The sequence below is a fragment of the Microtus oregoni genome, unplaced genomic scaffold, assembly GCF_018167655.1.
Source record: "Microtus oregoni isolate MIOR12 unplaced genomic scaffold, Mior012 000003F_ref0000135, whole genome shotgun sequence".
Classification (NCBI taxonomy): Eukaryota; Metazoa; Chordata; class Mammalia; order Rodentia; family Cricetidae; genus Microtus; species Microtus oregoni.
In genome coordinates, this window is record NW_024543062.1 from 21,036,557 (window position 1) to 21,051,326 (window position 14,770).

Consider the following 14,770-nt stretch of genomic DNA (forward strand, 5'->3'; position numbering starts at 1 on the left):
TTAGAACTCTCTTATTTAAACAAAAGAGGGAGGTGTTGCGGGAGGTCCTCCCACTCCTCTAGCCTATAGCTGCTGAGATACCAGCCCATTGGGGCGTGGTCTCTCTCCCTTTAAAAAAGCGGCCACTTCCCTCTCCTCTCTCTCTTCACTTCCTGCTCCGCTGGCGACTAGACTCCCTTCCTGGTTGCATAGAGGGCTGTTGCCTGGGACAGTGATCTGTAAGTTTTTTCCCCTTTAAATAAATACCACCCTATTAATCATAATTCCAAACTGGTGTGGCATTGTTTGTGACTTACGCCTTCACCGGGAGAACAAAAAAAATTCATAATAGGGTTTTCAAAAAAAATTTTTTCTCCTCTACCACATCTTTTCTGCCAGGTCATTATTCCCTAAACACAACTATATTGTAACAACTATTTACACAGCAATTAAGTATTAGGCATTCAAAATAATCTTGAAATAATTCAAATAATACCTGGAGGATGGGAGTTCTAAGGCAACACCACCATTATAGGACTTGAGTATCCTTGCATTTTGCTATCTGCTAGAGAAACCTCAGGACAACATAATGTGCTTAGCACTAGAAGGTGGCAGCAAATAAGATACCCAAGCAGATTCTAGTAGCCAAATGTTAGAGAGGCAGAGGCTAGCAGGATAAAATGCAGAGGGGAGGAACCAGCAGGTGTAAAGGCCTGCAGGAGACAAGAATGTTTAGTCAAAGGACTCAAAATACATAGAGCAACGAGGTCAGGCTAAGAGGGGCTATGGCTGCGGAAATAGCCACTCCATCCTTTACAGGTGACTCTCCTCTTGAACCTTAAACTTGGAAGAAACCAAAATGGTAGGGTTGTGGTACCCAGAACGTCAGTTTCATTTGAATAGCATCATTGGATGAACCCCTTTCTAACCCTGGCTCAAACAGTACCCATGAGACAAGTGTTTCTACAGCTTCCATTGTACAGGTGAGCAAACAGACTGGCCGGCACCTTGTATCTTGAGGGTTACAGTGTTCCTTTATGTAAATGCTTTTTCGTTCTAGCCTTGCCTTCGAATTGAAATAAGACACAGAAAAGCTTTGTTTCCTTGCTTTCTCTCTTTCTTTTTTAATAGAGCCACTTAGACACGAGGCATTATGAATTTGCTGGACTTGTGGCTCCCTCCAGTTCCGCCTGGACTGTTCAGGAAACCTAGGAAGGGACAATGGTTATTGCCTAAAGGGCAAGTGGCTTCACAAAATTCCCCACGTCTATTCTGGTTCTCCCTCTGGGGCAGCTCTTAGATACCATCTTCTGCCAAATAGAGTTTGCTTCTCAGAAGCTGTAAGAAGTGGGAGGTTAGGGAAAAAAAAAAAAAAACCTGTATCAACCACTGCAAAATCCCCCAGCAGCCTGAGCACAAAGGGTTTGAGTTCTGAACAAAGGGCTGGGTGAGACTGGAAAGAAAATGCTGACACATGCCCTCTCCAGCTGTGAACTGGGGGTCTGAGGGCTGCTGCAAAGGTCATCTGTCTCCACATCTCTGGGCAGGAAATGCAATTCAATCCTTCCAGTGACTGATCACTTTACAAGATTAATGGAAATGTCTCCATGGCTCTGTTCTGACAGCACAAAAAGTGAATCAAACTTCTCCCCTGGCCGCCTACTCAGCGAGGTCAGCTGATTCCTTGTCTTTAAAAGTTCAAAACTTTCCTCCAGGACGTCTTCCCTGACGTTCCTTTGATAGAAGAGATCTGCCTCCAGGGTTGGACCAAAGTCAGCACCTGGAGGTGGGCGGACTTTCTGAGGCTCTTCTGTCTTTGCTTCATCTTTCAAAATAAAAGACATGCAAAGGGTTAACTGCCAGCCTTCTTGTCCATCCCTCAAGGACTGTCAACCAGTGACAACCGAGCATGATGAAGTAATGCATGCCTTTTCATTTCCATTGGCTATCATACACGTCCATCAATCCCAAGATACAACTTTTGAAAGAATCTTTGAACTTTTATGGCTCTCTCCACAGCATTAACCCTTTAACTCACCTGTGGCCTCGAGGGTTCTTCCCATCCGTACACAGAAAGGGAAACAGGACGTAAAGCAGGATTCTATAGAGAACATTAAACTTTCCCCCAAGGATCAGGCCTGAGTCTTTGTACAGTTTTGTTTTTCCTTTTTGACTTCAATCCACAAGAGACTGAGGACTAAAAAACAAACAATCATTTTAACAGAAACAGCTCGGTCTGCTGATATAGTAAAGCAAAGTAGGTTTTAAATTCTAAAAGGGATACAAAGTAGAATAAAACTTGTCTTAGGATTTGCCAGTGCTGGCTCTTGCACACACAAGGTTTTACTGTGTTTAATTTCTCTTCCTGCTCCCTTCTATCCCCTGGCATGCTGTGGACTGAACCCAGAGCCTCTACATGCCAGCAAGCGCTCTCTATTCCTGAGCTACACCGCTAATGTGGCATCCATTTCTGAGGTTGTGCACCTCCATGGTACAGAGGTGGGAAGTCACTACAGCATCTAGAACCAAATTCAATCCTTCAGATCTGGATCAGGCACTATTCATACATATGTGTGGTTAAAGTTTCACAGGGTACCGAAGAATAACTACTTTACTCATTTTTCTTCGCCTATTGTTGTGTCTTTCCAAAGAAAATTCAATTTATATAAATGGTTACATATAGCCAGACTGTGGTGGCACACGCCTTTAATTCAAACTATTGGGAGGCAGAGGCAGGGGGAATCTCTGAGTTGGAGGTCAGCTTGGTTTACACAGTGGATTCCAGGACATCCAGGGCTACACAGAGAAACCCTGTCTTGTTAAAACAAAGAATAAGTATTGATCTTCTTTGATTTACCCAAGTAGTGATCAACATTGAGTATTCTGTATCTTATTTTTACTTAAGGATATCATCAAGTCATTCCATGTAAACATATATTTTCTTCTATTCAATGCTGACCATCAAACCAAGAGCCTCGATTTAATTTTTTTGTGTGTGTGTTTTTGACAGGTCCTGAGTTTATCCATAGGATGCAGATCATCCCTTGGACGTTCATTTTTAAGATGTGGGCAAGTGAGCCAGCCCCACCCAAACTGGTACCTGGCCAGGCTCACAGGCATAGGAGCAAATGCTTTGAAGTCTAAGGCTGCAGAATTCACACTGTACCATATGAGCTCTCCCGTATAACCATTGCTGGGATCTTTGCCTCCATGGGCTCTTCATTCATTCAATTACTGTTTTGGGATAGTTGATTACAGAGATGCTAAGTCAAATGGGACCTTGACTCATGCATAAATAGCTTGGTAGGTACTTTAAGAGCAATAGTGGCAAATACCCTAAGGCGTCATTGTTTTAAGTTTTCTGCTTGCTTGCAGCCCTGGGATTGGATCCGGGGCCTTGCACATTGTGCTAGGCAAGAGCTGTCTCACTGAGCTAGAACTCTAGCCCATTAATCTTTTTTTTTTTTTTTATTTTGAGATAGGTTTTCATTATATTGCTCAAGCATGCACTACCATGCCCGGCTTAAATATGAATATTTTTGCTACAAGTGTATTTTAATAGTAGAGTGAGTTCTTGGTTATCATTATAAGTAGCTGGGTTCTACCCCATGAGCACGTGCGTACGTGTACACACATCAGAGCAACTGTAATTGACAGCATAGGTATATAATATTCCTATCTTTTTTATGTCATAATCCCACAGGCAGGCTTACACAGTGGCCAGTCTTGTGTGCTGTGGATACAAGCTCTTGGTTCAAATCCTATAGCGAGAGTATCATTGTGGTCAAACAACTTAGCATTTCTTTGAGCCTTAGCTACAAATGGGGAGAAATTGGCTAAGATTTAAAGAGATGGCAGATAGGAAAGGCTTTGCCCACAGACACTGTAAGTTCTTAAAAGCCTGGAGCTAGAAAGCTGCGAGAGTCCAGAGGCAGGAGGCTCATGCAGAGTTTGAGATCTGCCTAGTTTACATAACAAGTTCCAGGCTATCTAGGGCTCAGGAGAGACCCTGTTTTACAAAGAGGACAGCCAATGATCTGAGAACGGTTTGTTTTTTTCTCAGTCCAGATGAGTGCTCCATCCAGAATCGCAGTCATCCTGTTAAACCATGTCTGCCTCCTCCCACCCCACAGTGTGTGTGGTGTATGCGTGAGGCTGCTCCGTCCGGGTTTTCTCTCTGTGTGTAACTGAAGCTGTTGCTTCTATGTTTTCTGTCTTTGAGCAGAGGATGGAGGGAACGACTGAATGAGTAGAACATAGACAGGCAGGATTCGACTGGGCCTTTTACAAGACCTAGCAGGAAGATACAGGAAGTCATTATTACTTTGTTTCCAGTGGGGCTGGCTTGGTTTTTCTGCATTAAAAGTTCATCTTTTCTCTTCCTGTCACCTATTCTAAGCTCCTGGGGGGACAATCAGCCAAAGTTACAGCTCAAGGGTCTGGCCCTTCCCCCTCTGGTCCAAAATAACCTCCTCTGCCACTTGGAGCGAATGCTTGGAATTCTTTCAACTGAGGACAGAGCCTTTCATCTGCCAATTACTGATAAAGAGAAAATGCAAATACGCTGGAGAAGGTGATCCATCAAGGGTCCAACGTTTACTGAGTGACCACTTAGACCCAGCAGAGGGGTAGGCATTCTGGAGGAGTCAAAGGGGAACAAACTGCCGGCTGGCCCGTTCTTTTAGGTTTGTGGTTTCCTGGAGGTCTGTAAAGGGAGGGGACTATATCAGGTGACTAGTCAACAACCCCTCCCCACTCTCTACACGCCCGGAGGTGATATGTGGACTTAACTGCTTTTATATGAAGGTGACTAACATTAAACTTTTTCCTAATGCCACTATTTTGGGGGTTTCTAGGAAGCCAAAGGGGGAGAAAGAGCCTTAGGGAGGAAGATGAAGGACGATCAAGTGTCCCATTTGACAGTTTTGCTTTAAGTCTGCACTGATTCTCAATTCAAGCCCTCCTTTAAACCAGGTTTATTTCATTGTGAAGCATAAATGAAGGTGGTGAACATTTTAAAAGGGCCAGCTGTTTGCCGGGCGGTGGTGGCACACGCCTTTAATCCCAGCCCTTGGGAGGCAGAGGCAGGTGGATCTCTATGAGTGTGAGGCCAGCCTGGTCTACAGAGAGCGAGTTCCTCCAAAGTCAAAGAAAAACCCTCTCTCAAAACCCACCCCCCAGCCGGGTGGTGGTGGCGCATACCTTTAATCCCAGCACTTTGGAGGCAGAGGCAGGTGGATCTCTGTGAGTTCCAGGACAGGCTCCAAAACCACAGAGAAACCCTGTCTCGAAAAACCAAAAAAAAAAAAAAAAAAAAAAAAAAAAACAAACCCACCCCCCAAAGGGGCAAGCTGTGGGATTGTGGGTGAATGGTTTTGCCTTTCTGATCTGTTTACAAAACAGACCTACAAGTCAAGAAGACATTTCCTTTAAAAGATTCTCAGAAGAGGGGGCAAATAAAAACGATCCATGTCATTTATTTATTTATTTACTTTTGGTGTTGAAACCAGGGCTTTATAGTTGCTAAGCCAAACTCCATCCCAGTGGTCCCAGGTTTTCAATAGAGGGTTGGTTAGAAAGACTGCCTACTGGGTGCAGCTGAAAGCTATGAAGATGTGATTTCAGTTTGGTGACAAAGTTGGAAGCTTGTTGCCTCATGCCAAGGTAAAAGATTTCTGCTGCTAACATGCGTGGATGGAATTAAACTTCAGAGACTAGCTTTGGGCACAGGCAGAAAAAGGGAAGGACATTCTAACGTGAGGGAGGGAGAAGTATATTGTCTCTGAGGGTGAGTCAGGGCTCACAGCTCAGCTCAGGTGGCAAGGCCACTTCCTCCCCACATCTGTCTGAGCTAACGCTTGTTGACACTGGGACAAGATAAAAAGAACAACTACCCAGATTCATAATTTCTTGCATCGAGGCTTCTCAATGTGCAAACTGACCTGCTTTAACTTGTGTACTGGGCAAGAAGCTGCAATCGGCACCTCCTAGGATCATCTAAGGGGTCTCGGAGTATTCCTGGTGCTATGTTATAGGCCTTGCAGGACACACAGGCTGGGTGGGAACTAAGTTTAGGGCTAGCTTTTCTCATAATTAAAATGGACCTGATTTGTCCATTTTGGTATTTACAGGATCACCCAGGTCCAATTCTGGGAGCAGTCACAAGCACTACTTAAGGTGACGGAGGAGCATGGGGGGGGTCTGATATTCTGTGCATATTCAGAGGGTGCCCCTACCTCCGCTAAGAAACAATATGGCTTAATCAGGGTGTGCTATCTCAGCAAGCCGCGAACATCCTCACCGCTTTACTATTAAATTGCCAAACAAAGAGCTTACCTTTCTCCTACATGTGAGTTGCATTACAGACGCTAACTCGGATTCTCTATTTCCCTCCTGTATATCGATTTATCTCTTCTCAGCGAGTGTAGAGACTTTTTTCTTTTCTTGCCCAACTTCTTATTTCAGGCTCTTCAACTGAGGCTGTCCGAATGAATGAATAAATGAAAGGCTGTCTTCCGGTCAGCTGCAAGCTGAAAAGGCTGTGGACTGGCTGTATTTCCTGTACCTATGCGTGTATGCCCATATTATTATTTCAGTCCGGAGAAAAGTTATGCAGTCTATACGGATACAGAGCTGCGCTAATTTCTTTCTGAGCCCCTTAGATACCTCTTCCATATGGCAGGTTCGCAAATGGATAGGGGTTTGGACAGGCTGGCCCCTCCCCCCTAGACATGCAGTATAAAAGCAAAATCAGAAAAAGAAATTATACGTACAAAATACTTTGAATTTAGGTCGCCAGCACAGGTAATAAGGTGAGGTAGACTCAGGAAGAAAGGGGAGCCGTGGGTAATCCGAGAAAGGGGGCAGGGGCAGAGGTGGGGGGTCGTTTTGGGGGGTGCCAGGCCCCGGGGGCTTTCAAGCCAGCAGGCTCGGCTAGCATTTCCGTGCCTCCCGCTGAGGCCATCCGTGCAAAGCTGCACCTCCCTCTCCACCCCCTCCTCTCTTTCCCTCCCTCCCTGCCCCGCCATCTCTGGGATGCGCCCGCCGCCTGCAACTCAACCCTCCAAAAGTCAGCTCCCGGGCGGCGGCGGCGCCTGCGTGCAGAGGCGCACTCGTGACCCAACAACAAAACAGCGATGCCAAGGCGCTAACGGCGCCGGGTGCGTCCCAGGCTCCCTTCTGGCCCCACACCTCCTACGGCTGTGGTCCCCGACACCCCCAACCCGAGCCCCCCTTCTCCCCAACTAGCCCTGCCGCAAGCTCCGAGCGCGATCTGCAACAATGTTTACGTTCCGGGGATTATGACGTCGACGCCTCCCCCCCACAACTGCTGAAAATGGTTTCCTAGGACTTTGCAAACGGATCTGCTTAAGTGTTGGTGCAAAACTTTGTAGATATCGGCTCTGGCTTGCTCTATTTATTTATTTTTTGGTTTCTTTTCTTTAGTCTTCCCTCCTCTCCCCCTCCGCCAAAATGCAGGGGGCAGGAGTGTTGACAATTAATTGGTGAACTCTCCTAAAAAAATGGAGGCAGAGAAAGACTCTGGAAGAAGATTGGTGTGTAGCTTTTTTTTTTCCCCCAAATCTGTATCTGGTATATGATCGATTATTTATTTATTTTTTTGGTTGTTTCTTGCTGCCTTTTCTTTCCTTTTCTGTATTTTGCAAGAGGACCGGAAAAAAATAATAAATTGCATGCAAAAGGAAGCAAGCAGCTTACTCCTCCAGTCTCTTGTGAGGCTCAGGGTCTCAGACACTTAAGTGGGGAGGAGGTCGCGCCGAAAGGCGTGGAGGGGGCTGAGCGGGCTTGGGGTTCGCCTGTGATCTGGGGGGTTGCGGGGCTCGGGGCTCGGGGCTGGGCGGCGGAGGGAGGAGGAAGAGGGATGCGGGGAGTGGTGGGGGAGACTCCTTAGGAAGTGAGTGTGCGCGCGCGCTTGTGGGGAGATGAGGCAGCTGCTGGTGCGTTTTGGGGTCTCTGATGGAAGCTTTGTGGTGGGCCAGCTGCCTCTCTCTCCCCAAGCTCTTAACCGTCTCCCCTCTCCTCCTCTTCTTGCACTAGCGGTCGGTCGGCGGGGGCGGCTAGGGTCTCAACCCTTCCGTTTCAGCTTTCCAGCTTTTCTGTAGCTCCGGAGCGGCTCCAGCTTTAGAAATGCCGCCGGCCCTGGGTTCCGGCTTCCCGTGTTGGCCGCTGTGGCCGCCGGGGCTGCTGTTACCGCTGAGCCGGGCGCTGCAGCGGCTTCTCTCGGGGCCTACATCTGCCCCGCCAGCTCATGCCCCGAAACCCCTTTAGGGGTTACATAACCAGGCTCCCTGTGGAGCGGGCAAAGCGCTGGACATCACTGGGGTAGGGGCAAAGGAAAGCCCCCAAATAGCATTTCCACGTCTTCAAAAGATGCAGGAAGGGAGTGCTTCGTATATAGACATTTGGGCCTTGGGGGTTTGAGCCCCTTTTTCTGCTTTTCAGCATCTTTGGCATTTGCGCAAAGTTGTTCAGATTGCAATACTGGGGTACAGTGGGCGCGCGGCTCTTGCACCTGTTTGTGGTGGGCCCAGGGTGAGAGGAGACCCCCAAGTCCTCTCAGTAATGTCCCGGGTTCTCTGGTTGGGTCCCGCAGCGTGCGATTGACCGCCAGAGATACGACGAAAACGAGGACTTGTCGGACGTGGAGGAAATCGTCAGCGTCCGTGGCTTCAGCCTGGAGGAGAAGCTACATAGCCAGCTGTACCAGGGGGACTTCGTGCATGCCATGGAGGGCAAAGGTGAGGTGCCCCCTCTCCTGGCTGCAGTCTGTGCAGAGGGCCAGCGCGCACGTGGGGAGGGAGCTGCCTGTGGCTGGGTTCGTATTTCGCGCCCGCGTCCCCCATTCCAGGGGATCCGGTGACGAAACGAGACCGAGCACTGGGGGTGGGGGGGTGGTAAGGGAAGAGGGCAAGCAGGAAGAGGGCTGGGCCTGGCGTGGGCCTAGGCCCTGATTGTACCCATCACTAACATCAGGGTGGTCATTGCCAAGGGGCTAGCCGACTGAGGGACGGGGGACAGACACTGGGACTGAGGGAGGATGTGAGCGCAGCATCCTTTCTCTCCCAAGCCGGTTGCGCTCTCTGCGCTCGCTGCCAGAGGTGCAGCGCCTGGCAGGAACCTTCTGAACGTCCTTGGGACATGGGGTGAGGGCGTATGCTTGGAACCTCCCATACAAACTCCTGTCATCCTGGACTCTGAGGGTTATGAACTGGAATGGGCTTAGGGATTGGAGATAGCAGCATCTTCGGTTAGGGTTACGCCCCTTAGTGGCTTGAGTCTGAGCCTTTGGTCCTTAGTGCCTTTCCCCCTTCGAGGGCCCTGCCCTGCGGCATGGGAGAAGGGACTAAGTGGGCTGTTGGGAGTTGTTGGCACTACACCCTCCTCCCAAGCCTGAGGCCTCTAGCGCTGAGTAGTGGGGTCTAGGTTATATATGTGATGAATTACCCGATCAGGCCTAAAATCCCTGTGCCTTGGCAGTTTGAATGAAGACTTAGGTATCTCTCTGGAAACAGGATTATTTTCCATGCCTGAGATGAGAGCTCTGTGCTCTGACCTTCCCAGTGTGGAGCAGAAGCTGGGTAGGCTCCGGTTTTGTTTTTTTTTTTTTTTTTGCAGAGTGAGGTTGAATATTTATTCAGGGGGTTATGGAGGAGGAAGGGTGAAGGGGGGCAGAGAGAGAAAGTGAGAAAGAGAGGAGAAAGAGACAGAGAAGGGGGGGAAGCAGAGAAGTGGGGAGAGAGGCAGAAGCGAAGCTGCCTCTCTGAGAGGAAGATGGAAAAGAGAGCAGGCTCCGGTTTTGGAGGGACTCCTGGCTTTGGGCTTCTCCCTCTCCTACTGACGGAGTGGGTGTGGCTGAGGATGTTTCTTAGATGTGCTGGGTGATGCTCCTGTTTGAGGCTTGGTTTTAGGAGCCCTGAACCACCCCAGCCAGCGTCCTGGGGTTCCTTTGTGGACCCTGGTCCCAGAACCTATCTTCTTGGCTTTGGGAGCAGCCCTTGCTTACCCAGGCCTTTCTGGAGTGTTTGGATTTTTTTTTTTTTTAAGTTTCCTTTCAATTACTCATTTTCCATTTTGTGTTTCCCATCCCCCTTGGAAACCCCTGTCCTCACAGTGAGCTGACAGCAGGGGCAGTGCCTCCCTCCTCCAGGTTCTGCTTGAGTGGCTGAGGCCTAGAGTTAGCCCTAGAGGAGACTGTCCCGGCTTTGCATTTTTGAAGTTTCTCTTTTGTGCTCATCGCCTCCTGGGGCTCTGGTGGAGTTAGGGAGAAGTGGGGGGAGGGAAGAAGACATTTTTTCCCCCAATAAATTTCACCCAAAAGCAGGGTGCCAGCCCCAACCGCATTTCTATTTTCTCTGTATAAATGGGATTTTAATTTTCCTTTTCTCTCTCCACTTTACTGATCTTGGCAGAGCCTATGAGAATACGGTGTGCAGGCTCTTGGTGGTCATCTGTCAGCAATCCTCCGGCCCATTTGTGGAAGCTGAAACTGTGGGGGTTGGTGGGGAGACAGGGGTATGAGGGCTGGGAACGTTCCATTAGGGAAGGATGGGAAGCATCCTTCTAGCTGCTGTCCTGGCTGCTTTCAAAGGAGAGGGCCTTAGGGTTCTGCTTGTTAATTCAGACCTGGCCCCAAAACTGGAGGGAGGAGTTGAAATGCAGAAGGAACCTTTAGCATGGATTCAAAACAGAAGCTTCTCAGACTTCTCTTCCTTTAAATCCAGAGGAATCCCCATTCACTGGGAGCCCCTGGGGATCTGAGCCTTTGGGGTCAGGGCTTTCCAGGCTCTGGGTTTTGTTCTCTCTCTTCTGAGCCTGTGGCTCTGGCCTCCTCCTCCCCCAGGGCTGCCCTGGTGAACTGTTTCACTGGGACCAAGGCTTCCATGGCTCCAGGACTGTCTTTCTCCTTTCTGACCAGCTTGGAGAGGACCTGTGTTCTTGTTGCCTTGTGTTAGCTGATTTGGGAGAAAGGAGGGTGTGTCTCAGCACCTCTCACCTCCATTGTGAGGGAGATGGTTGGGTCAGAGCCCCTGGCTTGGGAATTGATGAAGGAAAGAAATGAGGCAAAGGCTGAGGGGCTTTGGTTAGGATATTGTGGGTGGGGGCGTCTGTACCATGCAAATAGAAAACTGCCTGGTGAATTTTTTCGGGGAGTGGGGTCTTCCTGTGCTCCATCTTCACAGTTCACTAGCTCATCCCTCCTGGTTATCCAACTGAAGCAAGTATTACGACGGGCTCCAGCAGCATTTCACTATGGGAAGACAACAAAGCTGTGCCCAGTTCCCTAGTTATTTTGGCACCAAATACATAGTTTCCAGGGAAACCGGCTTTTCCCCACTCCCCTTCACTATGCAGGATATTACAATAAGATTTTCCCTGATGTTCAGCTCCAGCGAGAGCCCTCCTCCCTGCTCTCTGTGGGGCTTCAGATCCTCCCAGGTAGCACGCTTCAGTTTTGGTGTCCTCCTGTCCCAACTCTGTTTGGGACCTGTTTGTCTGTCCCTATTTCTCAACAGTAGCTGGTGAGTTTTCAGCACAGAGTTCTTGATTAAGTCTCCTCCGCTGGCCTCGGGCTGTTCATTGACAAGTTGGGACCCGTGGGGCATGCCGAGAATGAGTAGGCAGAAGAGCTGATGGAGGATACAGTTTGGCTTTGCCTTGTCTATCTTATTTCACCACAGGTTTCTTTTGTTTGTTTTATTTTTATTTTGGTTTTATCTTCTAGCTGGTACCTATATCCAGTGTATATGCCTTGTTCTTTATTTATCCCCCCTCACTGATGGGTTGTGGTTCATTTGCTCTTCAATAACTTAACCAAATAATTGTTTTTAATTCAAATATCCAAACAGATTTTAACTATGAGTACGTACAGAGAGAAGCTCTCAGGGTTCCCCTGGTTTTTCGAGACAAGGATGGACTAGGAATCAAGTAAGTTGCTAAATTAACCCCTTCTTCCCTGATCTTCCTCCTCCCTGTCAGAATTTCTAGCTTGGGATGTGTTCTCTCCTGTCTTCTCACACTTCAGCACTTCCAGAAGGACTTTTTCCTAAGACCTGAGAACAGCTTCTCCTTGTTCAAGACCTGCTTGAGGAGAAAAACTGCCAAAAAGTGATCTTTTTCAGGAGCTGGGGAGAGAGGTCCTAGGGCGTTTAAACAGTGATAGACCTCCCCCATTCCTGTCCGGTCTAGCCTGGTCATTTCAGCAGTGTTCGATCTCCCAGCCCTTTCTGGTCTAGCCTGATCCCACATAGCAACTTCTTAGTGAGCATTGTTCCTCGCCTGCTTAAATCAGAGTGAAGGTAGTAAAGGGACCGGCCACCCAGTCTGGGGCAACAGAATGCATGCTTTCTCAACATACTCCCAATATGTGTGGGAAATGGGCCTCTTTCTGTGAAGGGTGTGTGTGTTTTCTCCCCTTTCCCTGCCTGCCTCTGTCTGTCTTATGTTCTGGAGAAGAACTGCCAACATTCTGGGTTGGGGAGAGATTGAGGCAGGCTGGAAGAACAGGTTCCCCTCCTTGGGCAGGGATAGGAAAGGATAGGCTGCCTCCTCCCTCTGCAGCATCTATGACTAGGCTCGTTCATGTATGTTCCTACCAGAGGCACAAGACTTCAGCATCAACTTCACCATGCAGTCCTGGCTAGCCTGGAGCTCATTATGTAGACCAGGCTGCCTCAGACTTAGAGATCTTCCTGCCTCTTTCTGAGTGCTGGAGTTAAAGGTGTGTGATACCATGTCTGCCTTTCAGTAACTCCTTTGTTTTGTTTCTGTTTCCGAGAGGTTAGGCTGGCCTCATACTTAACCGCGTGGTTAAGGACGACCTTGAGGTCCTGTTCCTCCTGCCTTTACTCCCAAGTGCTGGGATTGTAGGCAAAGGCCACAGTCCATAAAGACATGATGTCCCCTTTTCTGACTCTGACTTGATTTATTATTTAGTTAATTTATTTATTTTTGAGATAGTTTATTGCTTTGTAGCCAAGGTTGGCTTGAAACCTTGTTTGAGTCCTCCAAATGTGTTCCCTCTGAGTATAAATGGTCTCCCCTGTTTTCCATACCATACTGTATGGAATCTTTTTTCCCTTCTGTGCAGCCCCTGGTTGTCCTCTGCCTCCCAAGTGCTGGTATTAAAGGTGTGCACCAGCATCGCCCAGCTGGAAAGTATTTTCTTTTCTTTCTTTCTTCCTTTTCTTTTTCTTTCTTTCTTTTTCGTTTTTTTTCGGACAGAGTTTTTCTGTAGCTTTGGAGCTTGTCCTGGAACTTGCTCTTGTAGATCAGGCAGGCTGGCCTTGAACTCACAGAGATCCGCCTGCCTCTGCCTCCTGAATGCTGGGGTTAAAGGCGTGCGCCACCACCGCCTGGCTGAAAGTATTTTCTAAAAGGGAAGGAGACACCCTATTAAAGCAGGTGTTTGGTCCTTGACATCTTTCTTCAGTCTTCTTGCTGTAGAGTTGGCCCATCCTTCCTGAGGCTCAGCTTTGGTCTTTCTTTTACTTTTTATTTTTTTCTTTTATTTATTATGTATACAATATTCTGTCTACATGTATGCCTGCATGCCAGAAGAGGGCACCAGATCTCATTACAGATGGTTGTGAGCCACCATGTGGTTGCTGGGAATTGAACTCAGGACCTCTGGAAGAACAGCCGGTGCTCTTAACCTCTGAGCCATCTCTCCAGCCCTAGTCTTTCTTTTATAATAGAGAGCATACTCCATGATTCTGGGCATCTTCCCTCAAGGTACCTTCCTGCTTTCCCAGGTTTCCCTCTGGGTTATCTCATTCTCAGCATAGAGCAAAGAACCCCTTTTGGAAAAATGGCTTCCCCCTGGATCCAGGGTAGAGTCTAGCTCTGTGGGTTTATTTTATCTATCCAGTTTTTAAATTTATTTTTATTTTCATTTTGTGTTCATTGGTGTTTTGCCTACATATGTCTGTGGGGGAGTGTCAGAAGCCCTGTAGTTGGAGTTGTGGGCTGTGATGTGGGTGCTAGGAATTGAACCTGGGTCCTCTGGAAGAGCAGTTGGTGCTCATAAGTGCAGAGCCATCTCTTCAGCTCCTGTTTATTTATTTTGTAACCAGATATTCATGCCTGTCTCTCTCTAGGATGCCAGACCCTGATTTCACAGTCAGAGACGTCAAACTCCTTGTGGGTAAGTGCTGCCAGTGGGGCAGAAGAAGGGAAGGGGCGGTCTTCGCTACCTGCCCATTTAGAAAGAACCTTCTCTCTGGAGGAGGTTGGAGCAGGTGTTAGCTGCAACCGTCTGATTCTGGAGAACAAGTCGGATCACAAAGTCCTGAGAAGCTGTACGGGGGGGGTGGAGGGGGTGGGGGGGGTGTTTGCCAGCACAGTTTTTATGAGGCGATCTGGACCCAGGCTCTGTCTCGGGCGTCAGCAATGCAATTTCAGATCTCCCTTTGCGTTTGTTTGTGGGTTGCTGGGTAAACACTGGGTGCTTCATGACCCCTAAAAGACTTTGATGCGTTCAAGGGGGAGGGACTGTGCTCCTGCTTCCTCAGGGTTCTGGACAGGCCAAGGGTGGGGCTTCCACTGGGTGTGCAGCAGATGACTGTTAACCCTCTGAGAGCCTGCAGAGCGCACCTGTGGCTTGGCTCTCTCAGCCTTCACCAGAGAGAAGAAAAGTCCTTCAGTACCCCACTCTTTCTAGAAAGCCGTTTCTTACCTACGTGGTAGGCTGAGACTGTAACTGACAAGGCCCCTGCCCTATTTTCTAGGACAGGAGTCTATAAAGAAGTTAACCACATGTCTTTCCAGTGAT

At 48.4% G+C, this 14,770-nt stretch overlaps 1 protein-coding gene and 1 long non-coding RNA gene across 7 annotated transcripts in view; one reads left to right on the plus strand and one right to left on the minus strand.

Annotated features, from left to right (window-relative positions):
* Positions 1-281: 281 nt before the first annotated feature.
* On the minus strand, positions 282-7,077 carry LOC121445911. The gene is made up of 4 exons (XR_005974025.1): positions 6,753-7,077; positions 6,316-6,459; positions 2,018-2,176; positions 282-1,804 (listed from the first exon to the last, which is right to left on the minus strand). It is a non-coding gene; the product is annotated as an uncharacterized LOC121445911 (long non-coding RNA).
* A 136-nt stretch (positions 7,078-7,213) lies between these two features.
* Positions 7,214-14,770, plus strand: part of Kdm2b (lysine demethylase 2B) — a 129,917-nt gene continuing 122,360 nt past the window's right edge. For 4 of the 6 annotated variants that reach the window (XM_041648076.1, XM_041648079.1, XM_041648077.1 and 1 more), the window contains exons 1-4: positions 7,214-7,535; positions 8,594-8,738; positions 11,847-11,925; positions 14,097-14,143. In XM_041648076.1, the coding sequence (XP_041504010.1) occupies positions 7,503-7,535; positions 8,594-8,738; positions 11,847-11,925; positions 14,097-14,143 (304 nt within the window). In that variant the 5' untranslated portion in view covers positions 7,214-7,502. Of the gene's footprint in view, positions 7,536-7,922; positions 7,938-8,593; positions 8,739-11,846; positions 11,926-14,096; positions 14,144-14,770 lie in introns of those variants that run through there. The other 2 variants (XM_041648078.1, XM_041648081.1) reach the window with 2 other exon arrangements.